Raw genomic sequence first — 21,746 nt, forward strand, 5'->3', positions numbered from 1 at the left:
AGCATAACGTCGCCACTCTGTATTCAATTGCCCTCGCAATAAATATAACACTCTATTAGCTTTGATGCACCTGCATACTAACCTGTTGTGACTCATGGACTAGGACACTCAGATCCCTCCACATCTCGGAACTCCAATCTCTGACTATTTAGATCCCAGAGACAATTCTGCTCAATGCGTCTCTCCTGGACAGAATCATAAAATGTCTGAAGGCGGCCATTGGGCCCATCCTGATTGTGCTGGTATTTGTAAGAGGAACTCAGCTTGTATCACTCCCCCTCTCTTTCACTGTAGCCCTGCAAAACCTCTCTCTTTAGGTGCCGATCCAACTCCCCATTGATAGCCCTGATTGAATCTACCTCCACTGCACTCTCAGGCAGTGTATTACAGATCGGTATGCCAATATAAGAAAATATTGTTGGTAAATCAATATAAACTAACATTAATAGTAGTCTTAAGGGGAGTTGTGTGCCTTTGTGCTCTGACGAAGGGTCATCCAGACTCGAAATGTTGGCTCTATTTTCTCTCCCCAGATGCTGTCAGAGCTGCTGAGATTTTCCAGCATTTTCTGTTTTTGTTTCAGATTTCAGCATCCACAGTATTTTGCTTTTATATTATTGTGTGCCTTTATGTCCATTATACTTCGGGAGTTGTAAGCAAATGCCAAGTAATTTGAGTTTTGGTATGATTAGCATAAACAATGACTCTTGTTTAAACACAAAACCATTTAAAGACTCTACTAAAATAAAGTTGGCGTGTCATTTTGCAGAGGGAACTGCAGTTTAAAATCAAATCGCAATTTAAAAGGTGCTTTAACACACATTTATCTGGTAGATAGTCCAATTTCCCATTTTGAGGCAAATCTTTCTGGCGTTTCTTGTTCTGTGTAATTTGCTTTAAATTCAGTCTAATGGTTAATTACTGTTTATGTCTGTCAGTATTGGTGGGAATAAGGAATTTTTAAAAATCGACCTCTCAGTCCCATTTTGTTCGAACCACAAATGTAATGATCAAAGTTTGAGATTAAGGACCCCAAAAGAGAAAATGCTGGAAAATCTCAGCAGGTCTGGCGCTATCTGTAAGGAGAGAAAAGAGCTGACGTTTCGAGTCCAGATGACCCTTTGTCAAAGCTGGCATTTTCTCTTTTGGTTTCAGATTCAAGCATCCCAGTTATTTGAGATTAAGGAGATGCATAGAATGGGAAATTTGAGGATTATGGACATACTAAATAATTCTTCTATGCATTTGAAGAAGGGAAAGTGTAAATGTTTTTTGTACTCAATGTATTTTGTACCTAAAAGGTTGAACTTTCTGCTTAGAATGTATCACAAGCATAAGCCTTCATTATTGCTAATCCCCTTGTTTATACTGCTTCTGACATTAATACAAGTTAACTTTTATTCTTATAACAATAGATAGTCAAATGTAAATGTAAATGTGAATGTGTTTGCAGACATGCAAGTCTTACCTTTTCTCCAGGCTTGTGTGGTAAATGTAAATGGAAGAAAGCATTACAAGATGTGGGGCATGATAACGGCCGTTTAAAGGAGGACTCCCGCTGGGCCAGCTACAATTGTGCCGGTAACTTCAAAGGAAGGGCCGTGGGAGAGCAGGAAACCTCAGACTGTGTCGTGACTACAGCTGCCTGTGAACTGCTGCTTCATGATCAAGGACTGTTGTATGGACTTTGATTCATGACCAGACCAGTGTTTGTGTCGTGACTGGTGCTGGGAGCCATAATGTATATATACCCCCACTTTTCTGTGTTCAGAGAGAACTTTGGCTTCCGCTTTCAAGGGGTCAAGTTCTCCCGCAAGCTTGTGAGAATAAAGCCTTACTGTATTTTGACTCAGACTCGCCTCAGAGGTAATTTTACCTACTACACATTAATATCCCTATAACTCTCATTTTCTTCCCTCCCAGTGAGATCACCTTCCTAAAGATATTCATAGAATCCCTACAATGCCATTCGGCCCATCAAGTCTGCACCAACCACAATCCCAACCCAGACCCTACCCCCATAAATTTACCCCGCTAATCCCTCTAACCTTACATCCGGGACACTTAGGGTCAATTTAGCATGGCCAATCAACCTAATCCGCACATTTTTGGACTATGGGAGGAAACTGGAGCACTGGGAGGAAACCCATGCAGACACTGGGAGAATGTTAGAGGCACTTGCAGAGGTTAGATGGCTTCAACAACCTCTTTTTCCCTGCTCTTCCTCATAAACTGTTTATATCTCCCGGTTTACACAACAGTCAATACTCTTCTCTCTCTTTCCACAGATACTGCAATCTTTTTAAAAATTGGTGATTTTTAAACTTAATTTCACCCAATACAAAATTGGTGGCGGGTCCCCTATAATTGCGACCCAGAAACTAAAACACCTTAAAAAAAAGGGGGGGGGGCAACACAAAGCGACCCAGACCCTCACCAGCAACATGCATTTGACTAACGCCCTTTAACATTGGTGAGACGTCTTGGGACATTGATGAGGGATCGTCAAACAGACAATGGGGGGGGGGGGGGGGGAGTTAAAAACAGAACACTGCGAATCTGAAACAGAAACAATAAAAGGCTAGAAAAAGCCAGCAGCAGGTCTGGCAGCATCTGTAGATGCTACCAAATATTTGCTACCAAATAAACCTGTTGGACTTTAACCTGGTGTTGTTAAAACTCTTACAGCATCTGTAGAGAGACAGAGTTTTAACTTTTGGAGGTCATCAGAACTCTGATTGTTGAAGTTCCAGGAGTTGGTGGGAATCAGATAGCCGCCCTGAGCTGCGTCTGGGCGCGATACGTAATATTGGGGACCGCCTCGACTGTGTGTGTGTACTGGCAGCTTGAACTTTCTCTTTCGAAGTGTGATCGAGGCACGGTGCGAGGGGAAGAATAACAAACTGTTGACAGGGCAGATAGAGAGGGTGCCACCCCCCCCCAGTCACTGCGGGAGTATCGCCCATCTGATGCCAATTTTCTAAAGTGCCTGAGTTGCCCATTTGGTTTGAGTGAGAGACAGTGGGGAACTTACCCGGAAGATCTATCTTTACGCACTGTGCAGACTAGCGGGATTTACCAGCGGCTCGCCGGGACCATGAACACCGACTTGCGGCCACGGCACTCGCTGCAGTGAAGAGGGAGTGAAGCGGGCGAATGAACCCCCTATTCTGCATCTTCGCCCTAACTCTCAGCAGACTGTCGCTTATGCAGTCCGCTCTATTCACACAGGTAATCTTGATTTTAAAAAAAACTCCACTTCGAATTACAAGGAGGCATTCTTTTAAAAAAAAGTACAGGGGGCATGCATTTAAAAAAAATAATTAAATGAGGCATTCTTTTCAAAAAATAATGTTAAGTGCACGCTTCATTCCTTTAATTGTTGTGTGAAGTTATATAACCTGAGCAGGATTCTGGCTGGTTCTTTACCCACCCTCTTCCCAGCAAACTGGCGCGCTGAAATTGACTTGTTTCTTGGACCCTGTTCAGCAGCTGCCACTGAGCAGAGGTTATATTCTCTCTCTGTCGGTGTGTATGTCTCTGTCCGTATGTGTGTGTCTGTCTCAGTGTGTGTGTCTCTGGCTGTCCGTGTGTGTGTCTGGCTGTCTGTGTGTGTGCCTGTCTCTGGCTGTGTGTGCGCCTGTCTCTGGCTGTCTGTGTGTTTGTGTGTGTGTGTGTGGCTGTCTCTCTGTGTGTCTGTCTCTGGCTGTCTGTGTGTGTGTCAGTCTCTATGTGTGTGTGTGTCTGTCTCTGTGTGTGTGTCTGTGTGTGTGTCTGTCTGTGTCTGTGTGTGTGTCTCTGTCTCTATCTGTGTGTCTCTGTCTCTGTGTTTGTTTCTGTCTGTGTGTGTGTGTCTGTCTCTATGTGTGTGTCTCTGTCTCTGTGTGTGTGTCTCTGTCTCTGTGTGTGTGTCTCTGTCTCTATGTGTGTGTCTCTGTCTCTGTGTGTGTCTCTGTCTCTGTGTGTGTGTCTCTGTCTCTGTGTGTGTGTCTCTGTCTCTGTGTGTGTGTCTGTCTCTGTATGTGTGTGTGTGTGTCTGTCTCTCTCTCTATGTGTGTGTGTGTGTCTCTGTCTCTATGTGTGTGTCTCTGTCTCTGTGTGTGTCTGTCTCTGTATGTGTGTGTGTGTGTGTCTGTCTCTATATGTGTGTGTGTGTGTCTGTCTCTCTCTATGTGTGTGTGTGTCTCTGTGTGTGTGTGTGTGTATCTATGTGTGTGTGTCTGTCTCTATGTGTGTGTGCGTGTGTGTCTCTGTCTCTGTCTCTGTGTGTGTGTGTGTCTCTATATCTGTGTGTGTGTGTGTCTCTGTCTCTATGTGTGTGTGTGTGTGTCTGTCTGTGTGTCTCTGTCTCTATATCTCTGGGTGTGTGTGTCTCTGTCTCTATATCTCTGGGTGTGTGTGTGTGTGTGTCTCTGTCTCTATATCTCTGGGTGTGTGTGTGTGTGTGTCTCTGTCTCTATGTGTGTGTGTGTGTGTCTCTCTGTCTCTATATCTCTGGGTGTGTGTGTCTCTGTCTCTATATCTCTGTGTGTGTGTGTGTGTCTCTGTCTCTGTATCTCTGGGTGTGTGTGTCTCTGTCTCTGTATCTCTGGGTGTGTGTGTGTCTCTGTATCTCTGGGTGTGTGTGTGTGTCTACCTCTGGGTGTGTGTCTCTCTCTGTATCTCTGGGGGTGTGTGTGTGTGTCTCTGTATCTCTGGGTGTGTGTCTCTGTCTCTGTATCTCTGGGTGTGTGTGTGTATGTGTGTCTCTGTATCTCTGGGTGTGTGTGTCTCTGTCTCTGTATCTCTGGGTGTGTGTGTGTCTCTGTATCCCTGGGTGTGTGTGTCTCTGTTTCTGTATCTCTGGGTGTGTGTGTGTGTGTCTCTGTATCTCTGTGTGTGTGTGTGTCTCTGTCTCTCTGGGTGTGTGTGTGTGTGTCTGTATCTGTGTGTGTGTGTGTGTGTCTCTGTATCTCTGGGTGTGTGTCTGTATCTGTGTGTGTCTGTATCTGTGTGTGTGTGTGTGTGTGTCTGTATCTCTGGGTGTGTGTGTGTGTGTGTCTGTATCTCTGTGTGTGTGTGTGTGTGTGTGTCTGTATCTCTGGGTGTGTGTGTGTGTGTGTGTGTCTGTATCTCTGGGTGTGTGTGTGTGTCTCTGTCTCCCTGGGTGTGTGTGTGTGTCTCTGTCTCCCTGGGTGTGTGTGTGTGTCTCTGTATCTCTGGGTGTGTGTGTGTGTGTCTGTATCTCTGGGTGTGTGTGTGTGTGTCTGTATCTCTGGGTGTGTGTGTGTCTGTATCTCTGGGTGTGTGTGTGTGTCTGTATCTCTGGGTGTGTGTGTGTGTGTCTGTATCTCTGGGTGTGTGTGTGTGTCTCTGTCTCTCTGGGTGTGTGTGTGTGTGTCTGTATCTCTGGGTGTGTGTGTGTCTCTATATCAGTTGGGTGTGTGTGTGTGTGTCTGTATCTCTGGGTGTGTGTGTGTGTCTCTATATCAGTTGGGTGTGTGTGTCTGTATCTCTGGGTGTGTGTGTGTCTCTATATCAGTTGGGTGTGTGTGTGTGTGTCTGTATCTCTGGGTGTGTGTGTGTGTCTATCTCTGGGTGTGTGTGTGTCTGTATCTCTGGGTGTGTGTGTGTCTGTATCTCTGGGTGTGTGTGTGTGTGTCTGTATCTCTGGGTGTGTGTGTGTCTCTATATCAGTTGGGTGTGAAGTGAAGTCAAAGAGGCTGAAAGTGTGCCTAACTTTAAAGTACGTTGAGTTGGTCAGTCACCTTTGAAACCACACATTTACCCAACTCCACAGTAGCAATGACCTGTGTAATTTTAATCATTGATTTTTCTAATCGGTGCAAGGGTTCCCTGATTGCTAAATACAGACTCGAGTGAGAGTCCACTTGTTGAAACTTGAGCTCCCTTTGACACACAGTCACTTCTGAGTTGAATGTACAGTTCTCTAGCGGTATAACTGACTGCCAAAGGGAGAGAGTGATCAGGGTTATTACAGCACTGGGGAGATTTCCAACCCCCCTCTGTAATTATCTCCCTATGATCAGCAGAATCAGCTGTAATCTTTTAACTATTTTCGTAATTATGTGAATTTCCAGTTTTTGTCATTTCAGTCACAACCACCTCCCCCCCCCCCCCACACCCCGCCCCCCCAAACACGGAGTGCTTTCAGTAAACACATCAAAGAAAATATTTTAACTTCACGAATCAGTTGACCTGTTTGGGGGTTGAGCAGTCATTCCCACAGTGCAGAATGAGGCCATTCGGCCCATTGAGTCTGCACCAACTTCCCAACAAAGGATCTTACCCACCTGCTCCACGCTGCAACCCCATGTATTTGCCCCGCTAATCCCCCTAGCCTACACATCTTTCATCACTAAGGGGCAATGTAGCATGGCCAATTCACCTAACTTGCACATCTTTGGACTGTGGGAGGAAACTGGAGCACCCAGAGCCACGGTGGTACAATGGTTAGCACTGCTGCCTCACAGGCCAGGGACCCGGGTTTGATTCCCAGCTTGGGTCTCTGTCTGTGTGAAGTCTGTACGTTCTCCCCGTCTCTGCGTGGGCTTCCTCTGGATGCTCCGGTTTTCTCCCATAGTCTGAACAGGTGCCGGAGGCGTGGCGACTAGGCGATTTTCACAGTAACTTAATTGCATTGTTAATGTAAGCCTACTTGTGACTAATAAATAAACTTTGATCTGACATTCTGTTTTCAGGGTGGCACAGCGGTTAGCACTGCTGCCTCACAACGCCAGGGACCCGGGTTTGATTCTAGCCTTGTGTCACTATCTGTATGGCATTTGCACATTCTCCCTGTGTCTGCATGGGTTTCTGCCAGGTGCTCCGGTTTCCTCCCACATTCCAAAGATGTGCGTGCGGGTTAGGTGGACTGGCCATAGTAAATTGGCTCTCGTGTCGGGGATTAGCAGAGTATATATGGGGTTACGAGAATAGAGCCTGGGTGGGATTGTGGTTGGTGCAGACCCGATGGGCTGAATGGCCTCCTCCTTCACTTCAGGGGCTCTATATTTAAACAAAAAAGAAAACCACACAGACACGGGGAGAACATGCAGACTTCACACCCAAGCCAGGAATTGAACCTGGGTCTCTGGTGCTGTGAGGCGGCAGTGCTAACCGTGGTTAGCACTCTTATCCACTCTGGCATATATGTGATTCCAAACCATTGTGCTGCCGTGCTGAGGGGAACTTCTCTTCGCATTTGGCAATAGTTCAAAAGAAAAACATATTTGGTAATTTTTGCTTTGTGCTCCTTTCATTTGGAAATTCCAAAATATAATGTAAATTCAACTAAAACGCCTTTTAATATGGAAGAATATCAAATAATATTTAGTTCCTGGATTTCATGCCTTGTTAATTTGTTTGCTGGGACAACACAAGGTGGATCATTGGTTGGAAATTATGAGTTCAAATGCTATCCTTATGGGGTGGGTGATGCAGGTGGACACATTAATGTAGTTACTTAGGTTATCAGTATGGGATGTTGAGTTAGCCTCTTAAGGAAGGTAAACCCATTGGGAGGGGAGAAAATGAGAATTTTTGAGATGTTAATGCATAGAAGACTTACTTAGGCACAGCCTCAGAGTAAAGGGACGACCCTTTAGAACCGAGATGAGGAGGAATTTCTTCAGCCAGCGGGTGGTGGATCTATGGAATTTGTTGCCTTGGAAAGCTGTGGAGGCCAGGTTATTGAGTATAGTTAAGACAGAGGTAGATAGGTTCTTGATGGGTAAGGGGATCAAAGGTTACGGGAAAAAGGCAGGAGAATGGGGTAACCAGCCATGTTGAATGGTGGAGCAGACTCGATGGGCCGAATGGCCTAATTCTGCTCCTATATCTTACGGTCTTAATACCATAATCCTCACATTTTCCCCTCTGAGGATCACCTTCCTTTTAAAAGCTTACTCAAACTCCTGTACTGACATTCTCTGTAACAACACAAGCATGAATTGCACTGATGTGTTCACCGGAACCTGCATCTCTATTTCACCCATTCCCACAGCGATGGGAGCACAGGGATGCAACACTTCTCACTCATAGTAATGCACCAGCAACCGCAGTTTGGCAGGACATGAAATCCAGGAGTGAAGTATTGTAGAATATCTTTCCCCATTTAAGGCCAAATAATGCTACACACATTTTTGGAATTTTCCTGGAAATAATACAAAGTGAAAGTCGGTAAATAGATTTTCTCGTCCTGGGACTTTCACCAGATGAATAGACAGTCTGGAGTTCCCTCCCCCCTACCCCTCCAACATGAATTCAGTAGAACTGAAAGGAAATGGTTGAGTGAAGTTAAGATATTTAGTGTGATGTTTTTACAGAAAGTCTCCAAATCAGCATGTTTGAGGGAGAGGGGTCGGGGTGGGGGGGAACTAAAATGCTAACATGTCAAAATCTGAAAGCTCATTTTTATGAAAATAATTAAAATGTTGATTCTTTGGTGTGAATAAACAGATATCTCCCACTGCCCGAATTATCCTTAGCACCCCCCAGCGCCCCCCCATGGCGGCCCATTGGACTGCGGTAGAACCATATGTTGCACATCTCTTTAAATTGAAAATGATTGTTTCAAAGGGTGCAAGTTTCAAAACCAGAGAAGAAGCTTGATATTCCTTTTCGAAGCGGGAATTCTACAGGCAAGGATGGATGGCTGCTCAAATCCAACGTGGAAAGATACAACATAATTCTATTACCAGGGGTGCAGTATCATAAATGGCTACGTTACTGGAGTAGTAATCCAGAGGCCTCCACTAAAAGTGCAAGAACATGAGTTCAATTCCCTCCATGGAAATGTAAATATAATTCAAGAAAATCTGGAATAAAATGCCAGCATCAGTAATGGTGACCATAAAACCGTTAGATTGTTGTCAAATTCCATCTGTCCATTAGGAAAGGAAATCTGCCACTCTTATCCACTCTGGCATATATGTGATTCCAAACTATATCAATATGGTTGACTCTTAACTGTTCTCTGAAATGGCCTAGTAAACTATTGAGTTATATCCAAGAAGGCTACTCACCATTTCTCAAATGCAATTAGGGATGAGTAATAAATGCTGGTCTTACCTGTGAATGAATAAAAATCGTGTTCCCCTTATAGACACTGATTTATTTGCAAATTTGTATGTTACGTGATGACCGTATGGCCACTACTTAACAAAACCTTCCAGCTCTCCCTTTAATGCTTGCATAAAAGTAGATGATAGGTTATGAAGGAATAGGTTCCAGGGACTTGTGGTCCTTCTTCCTCCAGAATAGGTTAGAATCATACAGTGCAGAAAGAGGCCATTTGACCCATCAAATCTGCACTGACCACAATCTCACCCAGGCCCTTTCCCCATAACCCCATACATTTGCCAGTCCCCCTGTCTGTCACTAAGGGGCAATTTAGCATGGCCAATCCACCTAACCCACATATCTTTGGACTGTGGGAGGAAATTGGAGCACCCGGAGTAAACCCACGCAGACACGAGGAGAATGTGCAAACTCCACACGAACAGTGACCCAAGCTGGGAATCGAACCCAGGTCCCTGGTGCTGTGAGGCAGTGCTAACCACTGTGTCGCCCTAATAACTTCATGGTTATTAAGAACCTATTCTGCAATCTGAGAAGAAAAAAATAGCAAGTAGGCATCTCTTGAGGATCCCTTTTCAGTGCCATTGTTGAAATGGGGATATAGGAAGACGGTGGTGTAGAAGTATTGTCACTGGATTAGTAATCTGGCGACCTGAATCCCACCATGGCGGATGGTGAAATTTGAATTCAATAAAAAAATGGGTAATTAAAAATCCAACCATTGTATATTGTCATAAAAACCCATCTGGTTCATTAATGTCCTTTAAGGAAAGAAATCTGCCAGCTTTACAGGGCCTGGCCTACATGTGACTCTTAACTGTCCTCTGAAATTTCCTAGCAAGCCACTCGGCTCAAGGGCAATTAAGGATGGGCAATAAATGCTGGCCCAGCTAGCAATGCCCACATTCCATGAAAGAATTAAAAATTAACTATGAACGGGGAGAGAAAGTGAGCTGCCTGTCTATGGGCGGCTGATAAAACTCTGCCTCCCGCTTTAAAATAGACATTGGGGGATGCAGAGGAATAACTTTCAGTAATCCTTCACTACAGTATTTAAATGTGATTTTGGAACAGAGTTATTAACATCAGGATAATAAAAAATATGTGCAAGAGGCCAGAGGTTATTTGAGTTCATGAGTAAAGTAAAAATTCAACCATATGCCTCAGATCAGATAGTAGGATGCATACCAGCTGATAAGTGACTTGTTTGATAAGCAGCACAGAAATAGGCAAAAAGAGCTTACTGTAAAACCCGTACATAAGTTGCACAGTTCCGGCCGAGTATCCTTTATCCAAAAGCCCCGGAGTTGATTGCATTTTGGATTTCAGATCATTTATTTTTTTGCATACCACGTATAAACTTACATTATAATAGTCTAAGCCTCGATCACCTCTCATCTAAATAGCTCAAAGTAAGATGTATCACTGAATAATAAATACAAGGCGCCTGAAAGAGTTTCTTTTTGAGATGGTCAACAGAAAAATCACAAGGTGAATAGTGCAGACAAACAAAACCAGACTTCCTAAAGGTCAGGTCAATGAGGTCAATGCGCTAAAGGTCAATGAGGTTCACAAAAAGGTGTGATTTTATTTTTGGATGTGTCCTGTTTTTGGATTTATAGGTAAAGGAAACTCAATCTGTATTTCTTTCAGTTTATCCAGGTTAAATCCTCTTTTTGCTACAATTTGCTGGACTCAATTTAGTCAATTTTTCTATTTGACTTTTTCTTTGCTTCTTGATTTTGATTTTTAAATTAATTTATATCATGATAGCCCATGCCTAAGTTCTATGCTACCTGCATGTAGTTTATTATCCGGAACCAAGTTCAGTATTGCATGGATCCTTGCGGAACTTATATACAAAGTCAAAAATAATCTTGAATGTATTCTACAAATCCCTCTCCACCTAAACCATCTCCTACTGCTTCTCAAACTTCATTATGACTGTAACACTACATTCTGCTCTTTCTCGTTTCCTTCTTTATGAACGGTATGCTCTGTCTGTATAGCGCACAAGAAACAATACTTTTCGCTGTATGCTAATACATGTGACAATAAATCAAATCATAAAAACCAGAGAGTCTGGATGACCCTTTGCCAGAGCCGATGTTTTGCTTTTATACTCGTGCTTGTAATATGTTTAGCCTAGATCTTAATATCTCAAGCCCTTCTGAATGACTTGCATTGAACTCCTTCATATTTTTGTTTGGATATGAAGAATAACTCCAGGCTGATTAGCATCCTTTTTTGAAAAGCTTTCCCATCCTTTACATTATAGGTGGGATTTTCTGGCTGCACTCGTCCCAAAATCAGGAAATCCCGCCTGAGGTCAATGGACCTTTCCATGGTCTGCCCCCCGCCCACTACGATTCCCATGGCAGGTGGGACGGGAAAATACCCCCCATGTTTCTAACAGGCAGCAGACTTTCTTGGTACTGCCAATTGTAGCTGCAAAAATAGTTCTCTATCTTTCTAATTATGAAATACCCCAGAACTACCACTTATCTATTCTGTTTGTTAGTGTTGTTCTTTGCTGGCCCCATGATGATTTGCTTCATGGCATTGTGATGTTGCATCTGGTTATCTTCCCTATCCGGTCTCCTTGTTGGCCTCAGAAGTATGAAGTACGACATTCTTGAGAGATAGATTAGACTGGGGAAAGGTGTCTCTTGCATTGACTCCAACAAGTTACATTTATATAGTATCTTTATGTAGAAAAATGCCTAACACATTTAACAGATTGGTGATAATAGATGCTGAATCAAAGGAGATAGTGACTGTAAGCTTGGTAAATGGGTAAATTGTAAGAATTAAACTTCAAATCTACCTCTTTCGTTGAAGGGGATTTGGGATGTCTTGAGCTTGTTGCATGCTATATAAATACAAGTTTGTTTTTCCTCCAAGTGTTTCCTTTGACATAAGTCTTATCTATTGGCCTTCAAATAATTGAAGAATACACGTTTGATCAGGTTGTACAACCTGGTGTAAAATCTAATAGTGCAAATTTATCTTGGTTACAGACCTTATTAGTTGCATGTCTTTGAGTACAAAAGTAAGAAAAGTTACAAGTCGCGTAAGTATTAAATTTGTGTTAGTTCCCACAGGGCAAATCTATCAGAGAATTTGTCTCATTAGTCGAGTCTTCATTCCTTGTTTCTATCTCATCAAAAATAGATCATTTGCAGTTACATTGTTTCTTTCACTGCCTTACAACCGCTAAAAGTACTTTTGAGGTGCAGTCACTATTGAAATATGACAATCAATTTGTACACAGCAAGATCCCGTAAAGAGCAATAAGAGATTTGACCAGAATCTCTTAATTAATGATATGGATTAAGGGATAAATATTACATAGAATATACAGCACAAGCGAAAGGTCATTTGGCCCAAACAGTTCAAGCTGGCATTTATGCTTCACTTAAGCCTCCTCCACCCTGTGTTATTTTGCCATAGCTACATAACTGTATGCAGGTTGCCCTTGTGTACTTATCTGGCTTCCCCTTAAGTGCTATTATACTATTCATGTCAATAAATCACTTTGACGCGAGTTCCACATTCTCAACAATTTGGATTGATGAGGTTTCTGAATTTCCTATTTGATCTCTTAGTGACTCTCTGATATTGATGTAGTTTTGCATTTCTCGCAAAGGAAATACCCTTTGTTTATGCAATCAAAATCATTTCATAATTTCAAAGACCTCTATTAGATCTACCCTTCGCCTTTTCTTTTCAAGAGAAAAGTGATCCAGTCTTTTCAGCCTGTCCTATGGGATCTAACCTACTATGATTGGAAATCTTTTTGCCCACTCTCCAGTTTCAATATTCTTTTATATAATACATGGTGGCACAGTGGTTAGCACTGCTGCCTCACAGCACCAGGGACCCGGGTTCGATTCCTGGCTTGGCTCGCTGTCTGTGTGAAGTTTGCATGTTCTCCCCGTGTCTGCATGGGTTTCCTCCGGGTGCTCCAGTTTCCTCCCACAGTCTGAAAGACATGCTGGTTAGATGCATTGACCCGAACAGGTGCTGGTGTGTGGCGACTAGGGGAATTTCACAGTAACTTAACTTAATGTGACAACAAAACCTGCGCTTGGTCAAACCAGGTTTCTCTACAAGTTTAGCATATGTTCTATACTTTTACACACTATCCCTCTGGAAATAAGCCCTAGTGCTCAGTTTGATTCTGTTATTGCCTTATTGAGTTGTGTCACAACCTTAAGTGATTTGTGTATGTACTCCTTCTTATTTTCCAAGTAGTATGTAACCTCCTTATTTTTCTTGCCAAAATTGAGAGCCTCACACTTTAAGATTTATTTTCTAATTATTTACCCATTCTGAAAGTTAATTAATGTCTTTCAATCTGCTGGCTACCAATTCTGTTACTTGTCCCTGCTACCGCCCGTGTAGATGAACTAAATTGGCCTTCACAAAGGGGCCAAATGTAACTTTTTGATGTCTCATGCAAAAGATGGCACCTCTGACACAATGCTGCACTCTCTCAGTATTGCAGTATTCAAGTCTCTGGAATGGAACTTAATTGTACCTACAACATCCTGACTCCAGATTGTTACCACTGAGCAACCTCTGAAATCTAGGCTGAATTGACAAGTATTCAAGAGCTGTATGTAAATGATCTGAAGGAAAATGTGGGTGGTCTGATTAGTAAGTTTTCGGATGACACGAAGATTGGTGGAGTTGCTGATAGTGCCGGGGATTGTCAGAGGATACAACAGGATATAAATCGATTGGAGACTTGGGCACAGGAATGGCAGATGGAGTTTAATCTGGACAAATGTGAGGTGATGCATTTTGGAGGATCAAATTTAGGTCTGAATTATATTGTAAATAGCAGAACCCTTAGGAATATTAACATACAGAGGGCTCAGAGCATGCAGGTCCACAGTTCCCTAAAAGTGGCAACACCGGTGGCCAAGGTGATTAAAAAGGCTTATGGCATGCTTGTCTTCATCAGCCGGGGTATTGAGTACAAGAGTTGGGAAATCATGTTGTAGCTATATAAAAGCTTGGTTAGGCTGCATTTGGAGTATTGCATGCAGTTCTGGTCGCCACACTACCAGAAGGGCGTGGAAGCTTTGGAGAGAGTGCAAAGTAAGTTCACCAGGATGTTGCTGGTCTCAAGGGTGCTGGCTATGAGGAGAGGTTTAATAAACTGGGATTGTTTTCACTGGAAAGACGGAGGCTGAGGGGAGACCTGATAGAGGTCTACAAAATTATGAGGCATAGACACAGGGTGGGTAGTCAGAGGCTTTTTCCAGGGGGAGAAATGTCAATTACAAGGCAGCACGGGTTCAAGGTGAGAGGGGAATGTTTAGGAAAGATATGTAGAGGAAGTTTTCCACACAGAATGTGACGCGCTGCCAGAGGAAGTGGTGGAAGCAGGCACAGTAGCAACATTTGAGAGGCATCTGGATGGGTACATGAATCAGGAGGGAATAGAGGGATATGGACTGAGTAAGGGCAGAAGATTTTTTTAAGTTTAGTTAGAGCATCATGATCGGCATGGGCTTTGGAAGACCGAAGGGCCTGTTCCTGTGCTGTACTTTTCTTTGTTATTTGTATAACAGGCTGCCAAAATGCATAGCAATTAAAAAGAAAAAAAAGGGGTACTGGGTGTTATGGGAAGAAAATGTTAAATCAAGAATAATGGCAAATCCATATGAGCTATAAAACCACAGTTGGATTATTGACTTCACAACATAGGAAGGATATTGTGTTAATAGAAAGGATACAGCATAGATTCATCAGAATGTTGCCTAGTAAAATTATTACAAAACATGAGTAGGAAAAATGAGACCATTTTCTTTAATAGAGGGGAGATTACAAGATGATTTCATAATTATAAGCACTTATCAAGAGATGGGACAGATTAGATAGAAACAGACAACTTAAGGTACTAGAGGAGGTGAGAATGAGGGCCTTACATAAGATTATATATAAAATTAAGGTGGCTGACCATGTAAATTACCCCTTTGTGTCCCAAGATGTGTAGGTTGGATGGATTAGCCATGGTGGGGTTACAGGAATAGAGTGGGGGAAAGGGCCTGGGTAAGATATTCTGTCAGAGAGTGAGTGCAGTCTTGATGGGCCGAATGGCCTTCTGCACTGTAAGGATTCGATGATTCTAAGTGATTTTGGACCAAGAGCAGGAGAGATGTTTTGAAGTAATTGGTTACGAACTGTACATTGCAATACTTTAGTTATTAATTGAAACAGTGCCCATATCAACATTTAAGAATAGATTGGGTATGTGATTGATGGTAAGGAGGATATAAGGATATGGGAACAGGACTAGCACATGAATTTGGAACTACTGCTGATGTGAAGGATAAACACTAACACTTGCTAGTTGGGCTGAATGGCCTGTGTAATTCTATATAATCCTATGCTAGGCTGAGAGATGGTATTCGTACCTCTGAGCAAAATACCTTGTTTATTTCCTGCCTCAAAGAAAACTCACTCACGGTATGTTCACCCAAGCCTTGTGCAGACAAATTGGGACCCAGCCGGTGCCACCCAGTAGATGCTTGATACTTGCATGCTATAAAGGTTTTGCCTTAAATTAGTTGTTCTTAAACAATTTGAGTCACTTGCTTTCTATGTGCACTGAAATCAAGATAGGTTTGCGATCATAATTCTATCTCCTTCACGATAGCATTGGAAAGAGATAGGATCAGGCAGGCTAGGAAAGTGTTTCTCTGGAGTAAAGGGAAATACAGTGTCATCAGGGAGGAAATTAGACGGGTAAATTGGAAGGAGGCATTCTTGGGGAAAAGTACCGAAGGAAAGTGGAGGATTTTCAAGGAATGTTTGTCTGGAGCTCTGCATGACAACGTTCCAATGAGACAGGGGGGTGTTGGTAGGGTACGGGAACCGTGGTGCACGAAGGTTGTGATGAACCTGGTGAATAAGAAAAGAGAGGCGTACAGAAGGTTCAGAGAGCTAGGAGGTGTTAAGGATTTAGAGGAGTATACGGGATGTAGGAAGGAGCTTAAGAAGGAAATTAGGAGAGCGAGAAGGGGTCATGAGAAGGCCTTGGCGGGTAAGATTAAGGAGAATCCCAAGGCTTTCTACAAATATGTCAAGAGTAAAAGGATGAGATGTGAAGGCATAGGACCCTTAAAAGGTGAAGGGAGAAAAGTTTGTGCGGAACCGTTAGAAATGGCGGAGCTGCTTAATGAATACTTTACCTCGGTATTCACGGTGGAAAGGGATCTGGGTGGTTGTACTGCTGGTTTGCGGTGGACAGAAAGGATCGAGCATGTGGACATAAAGAAAGAGGATGTGTTGGAACTATTGAATGGCATCAAGGTTGGTAAGTCGCCGGGACCGGATGGGATGTACCCCAGGTTACTGTGGGAGGCGAGGGAGGAGATTGCGGAGCCTTTGGCGATGATCTTTGCATCGTCGATGGAGACGGGAGAGGTTCCGGAGGATTGGAGGATTGCAGATGTGGTCCCTATATTCAAGAAAGGGAACAGGGACAGCCCGGGAAATTACCGACCGGTGAGTCTAACCTCAGTGGTTGGTAAGTTGATGGAGAGGATCCTGAGAGACAGGATTTATGATCATCTAGAGAAGTTTAGTATGATCAAAAGTAGTCAGCACGGCTTTGTCAAGGGCAGGTCGTGCCTTACGAGCCTGGTTGAGTTCTTTGAAAATGTGACCAAACACATTGACGAAGGAAGAGCGGTGGATGTGGTCTATATGGACTTCAGCAAGGCGTTCGATAAGGTCCCCCATGCAAGACTTCTTGAGAAAGTGAGAGGGCATGGGATCCAAGGGGCTGTTGCCTTGTGGATCCAGAACTGGCTTGCCTGCAGAAGGCAGAGAGTGGCTGTGGAGGGGTCTTTCTCTGCATGGAGGTCAGTGACCAGTGGAGTGCCCCAGGGATCTGTTCTGGGACCCTTGCTGTTTGTCATTTTCATAAATGACCTGGATGAGGAAGTGGAGGGATGGGTTGGTAAGTTTGCTGACGACACCAAGGTAGGTGGTGTTGTGGATAGTTTGGAGGGATGTCAGAAGTTGCAGCGAGACATAGATAGAATGCAAGACTGGGCGGAGAAGTGGCAGATGGACTTCAACCCGGATAAGTGTGTGGTGATCCATTTTGGCAGATCCAATGGGATGAAGCAGCAGTATAATATGAAGGGTACCATTCTTAGCAGTGTAGAGGATCAGAAGGACCTTGGGGTCCGGGTCCATAGGACTCTTAAATCGGCCTCGCAGGTGGAGGATGCGGTCAAGAAGGCGTACGGCGTACTGGCCTTCATTAATCGAGGGATTGAGTTTAGGAGTCGGGAGATAATGCTGCAGCTTTATAGGACCCTGGTTAGACCCCACTTGGAGTACTGCGCGCAGTTCTGGTCACCTCATTACAGGAAAGATGTTGAAGCCATTGAAAGGGTGCAGAGGAGATTTACAAGGATGTTGCCTGGATTGGGGGGCATGCCTTATGAGGATAGGTTGAGGGAGCTTGGTCTCTTCTCCCTGGAGAGACGAAGGATGAGAGGTGACCTGATAGAGGTTTACAAGATGTTGAGAGGTCTGGATAGGGTAGACTCTCAGAGGCTATTTCCAAGGGCTGAAATGGTTGCTACGAGAGGACACAGGTTTAAGGTGCTGGGGGGTAGGTACAGAGGAGATGTCAGGGGTAAGTTTTTCACTCAGAGGGTGGTGGGTGAGTGGAATCGGCTGACGTCGGTGGTGGTGGAGGCAAACTCGTTGGGGTCTTTTAAGAGACTTCTGGATGAGTACATGGGATTTAATGGGATTGAGGGCTATAGATAGGCCTAGAGGTGGGGATGTGATCGGCGCAACTTGTGGGCCGAAGGGCCTGTTTGTGCTGTGGCTTTCTATGTCTCTGAATGTTTCCCATTCATTGGTAATTTTCAGCAAACCATATGAAATGTGGATTCGAATTCCAACCCAGAGAAACTTAAAGCTGCGGTAAAATAAATTCATAATGACCAGGCAAATTTCCAAAGGCCATATTTGAAAAAAAATCATGGGCGGGATTTACCACGCAACCCGGCGCGTGTTTCGTGAAGGTGCCCCACCATTGACCAGCGGCTGGATCTTCCAGTCCAGCCATTGTCAATGGGGTTACCTATTAAATGCACCCCTCCCACCATGAAACCCATGGCGGGGGTGCGTCTTCGGCAGGTCTGGAAGATTCCACCAGTGTGCAAAGCTGGAAAGTTCTGGCCCAAATTTCCTTGAACTCCACATCTGAGAATTGCTGAAAAAGGACATTTTGTCGAAGCTTTTTGTATTGCACTCATCAGGACATCAGTGTTGGGAAATAGCAACTTTATACTGTATGAGAAGAGAATGCTGATTGAGAGTACAAATCAGAGTCTACTTGCCAACTAATGTACTGGTTGAGAAATCTGCCAGGGAGTTCTGTACCACATGCCTATGTGCACTTGTCAATGCATGCATTGGGATTCTTAAAGTTCCACGCGCTATACGATTGGCCTTCTATTGACCTTGTAAATAGGGCTCGAACTATGTGCTCACCATGCAAGCTTGATGCTGAAATAAGGAGCGTTAAAGACATCCTGCGGTATAATGGCTACCCTGATCAAATCATTTTGTGTTGTATATCACACAAACTCATGAATGGGCTTAAGGCCATCATTTCAGCTCTGCAAAGAGCCCAATGTACCTCAGAGAGTATCTCAAAACTTTGAAAACAGGTGAAGCTGGTTGTTTCACACTGCTCCAGTGCAGTGGCAACACAAGTGGTATTTGCCATCAACAGAATGCTGCCGACAAACCAAAAAGACATTCCGCCTAGCACACACATGACTAATGTGGTAAATGAATTTTCAGTGCCAGTGGGATGCTAGGTATGTAGGCCATATGTATGTAGAGTGGCACAATGATTAGCACTGCTGCATCACAGTGCCAGGGACCTGGGTTCAATTCCCAGCTTGGGTCACTGTCTGTGCAGAGTCTACACATTCTCCCCGGAATCTGTACGTTCTCCCTATGTCTGCATGGGTTTCCTCCGGGCGCTCCGGTTTTTTCCCACAGTCCAAAAGACATGCTGGTTAGGTGCATTGGCCATGCTAAATTTTCCCTCTGTGTACCCGAACAGGCACCGGAGTGAGGCAACTAAGGGATTTTCACAGTAACAGCATATCCCAGCTGATGGTCACAATTGACAAGGTACAGACTGTACTGACCCAGCCTGTGCTTGCAAATCAAAACACAGGTGTGATTCTGAAATTGTCCAACATTTGCTAAGTAATCCTAAGAATTACGCTGACAACCAATTTAAGATTGTCAGTCAAGCTTGCAGTGTGGTGCATTTCCATGTACTGGAAGCTGTGTGTATTAATACATGATGTGGAGATGCCGGCGTTGGACTGGGGTAAGCACAGTAAGAAGTCTCACAACACCAGGTTAAAGTCCAACAGGTTTATTTGGTAGCAAATGTGGATGGAGGGAGACAATGTGGGTGGAGGGAGCATTCAACACAGGTTAAAGAGATGTGTATTGTCTGGAGACAATTGTCTGTACCTTTAAGACCTGGCTGGCTGTAGAGATTTGCATTCTAATTAGTATTCTGTAACTTGATTTCTGTGTCTGTCCACTGTTGGAGAACAGATATCCACTCCATCTGACAAAGGAGCTGTGCTCCGAAAGCTTATGGTATTTGCTACCAAATAAACCTGTTGGACTTTAACCTGGTGTTGTGAGACTTCTTACTGTATTAATACACACAGGACCTTGTTTTTTGTAGACAGGACTTGTGTACTCGTGGCTGTTTCGGCTAAAATAAGTGACAAGCTATTTGCTGGTCTGTTCCTCAGGACAATGCCTTGATCAATCAGAGTAAAACTGGCAGGTTTAAATTTTCAAACAATGCTTGGCAGTTAACTGTCAGTCACCATTAAGAGCATAAGAATATAAGTAGTAGGAGCAGGAGTAGGCCATCTGGTCCCTCGAGCCTGCTCCACCATTCAATAAGATCATGGCTGATCTTTTTGTGGACTCAGCTCCACTTACCCGCCCGCTCACCATAACCCTTAATTCCTTTACTGTTCAAAAATGTATCTATCCTTGCCTTAAAAACATTCAATGAGGTAGCCTCAACTGCTTCACTGGGCAGGGAATTCCACAGATTCACAACGCTTTGTGTGAAGAAGTTCCTCCTCAACTCAGTCCTAAATCTGCTTACACTTATTTTGAGGCTATGCCCCCTAGTTCTAGTTTCACAGGAACATTCTCCAAGGCAATGCCTCTGAATCAGAGTCATTTGCCAACCAATCACCACTCTCTTCTCTTACAGTATAAAGTTCTTGTTTCCTCTGACAAAGAACAAAGAACAATACAGCACAGGAACAGGCCCTTTGGCACTCCAAGCCCGCGCCGCTCCCTGGCCCAAACTAGACCATTCTTTTTTATCCCTCCATTCCCACTCTGTTCATGTGGCTATCTAGATAAGTCTTAAACGTTCCCAGTGTGCCCGCCTCCACCACCTTGCCCGGCAGCGCATTCCAGGCCCCCACCACCCTCTGTGTAAAATATGTCCTTCTGATATCTATGTTAAACCTCCCCCCCCCCCTCACCTTGAACCTATGACCCCCTCGTGAACGTCACCACCGACCTGAGAAAAAGCTTCCCACCGTTCACCCTATCTATGCCTTTCATAATTTTATACACCTCTATTAGGTCTCCCCTCATCCTCCGTCTTTCCAGGGAGAACAACCCCAGTTTACCCAATCTCTCCTCATAACTAAGCCCCTCCATACCAGGCAACATCTGGTAAACCTCCTCTGCACTCTCTCTAAAGCCTCCACTTCCTTCTGGTAGTGTGGCGACCAGAACTGGGTGCAGTATTCCAAATGCGGCCGAACCAATGTTCTATACATCTGCAACATCAGACCCCAACTTTTATACTCTATGCCATATGCCTTCTTCACCACCTTCTCCACCTGTGATGTCACCTTCAAGGATCTGTGGACTTGCACACCCAGGTCCCTCTGCGTATCTACCCCCTTTATGGTTCTGCCATTTATCGTATAGCTCCCCCCGACATTAGCTGTACCAAAATGCATCACTTCACATTTATCTGGATTGAACTCCATCTGCCATTTCTTTGCCCAAATTTCCAGCCTATCTATATCCATCTGTAGCCTCTGACAATGTTCCTCACTATCTGCAAGTGCAGCCAATTTCGTGTCGTCCGCAAACTTACTGATCACCCCAGTTACACCTTCTTCCAGATCGTTTATATAAATCACAAACAGCAGAGGTCCCAATACAGAGCCCTGCGGAACACCACTAGTCACAGGCCTCCAGCCGGAAAAAGACCCTTCCACTACCACCCTCTGTCTTCTGTGACATTGGTATGCTTGCCATTGTTCTGATGAGTGCAAGGCGAAAAGCTTTGACAAAATGTATTTTTTCGCAATACTCAAGTTCTGTTGTTACAAATGACTCTGAACTTCCTATCTGTTACAACTGAGTTAACTAAAGTTGGAAAGTAATGGACTCTAAGCTTAACCTGTCTTGTCACCAGGAAGCAGCAATCAATAAGGCAAACGTAATTGTGAACCTCAGAGTCAAAATAATTGCATGCAAGATAAAGAGTGTTCTGCTAAAACACTGCAGCCAGATTATGCCCTATTGTT

The 21,746-nt window shown here is 44.0% G+C and overlaps 1 protein-coding gene across 1 annotated transcript in view; it reads left to right on the plus strand.

Moving 5' to 3' along the window:
- The first annotated feature begins 2,885 nt into the window (after positions 1 to 2,885).
- Positions 2,886 to 21,746, plus strand: part of LOC144492625 (interleukin-15-like) — a 61,664-nt gene continuing 42,803 nt past the window's right edge. The window contains exon 1 of the mRNA XM_078210850.1: positions 2,886 to 3,231. Coding sequence (XP_078066976.1) covers positions 3,157 to 3,231 — 75 coding nt within the window. The 5' untranslated portion in view covers positions 2,886 to 3,156. The remainder of the gene's footprint in view (positions 3,232 to 21,746) is intronic.

This window comes from Mustelus asterias, chromosome 1, assembly GCF_964213995.1.
Source record: "Mustelus asterias chromosome 1, sMusAst1.hap1.1, whole genome shotgun sequence".
NCBI classification, from domain to species: Eukaryota; Metazoa; Chordata; class Chondrichthyes; order Carcharhiniformes; family Triakidae; genus Mustelus; species Mustelus asterias.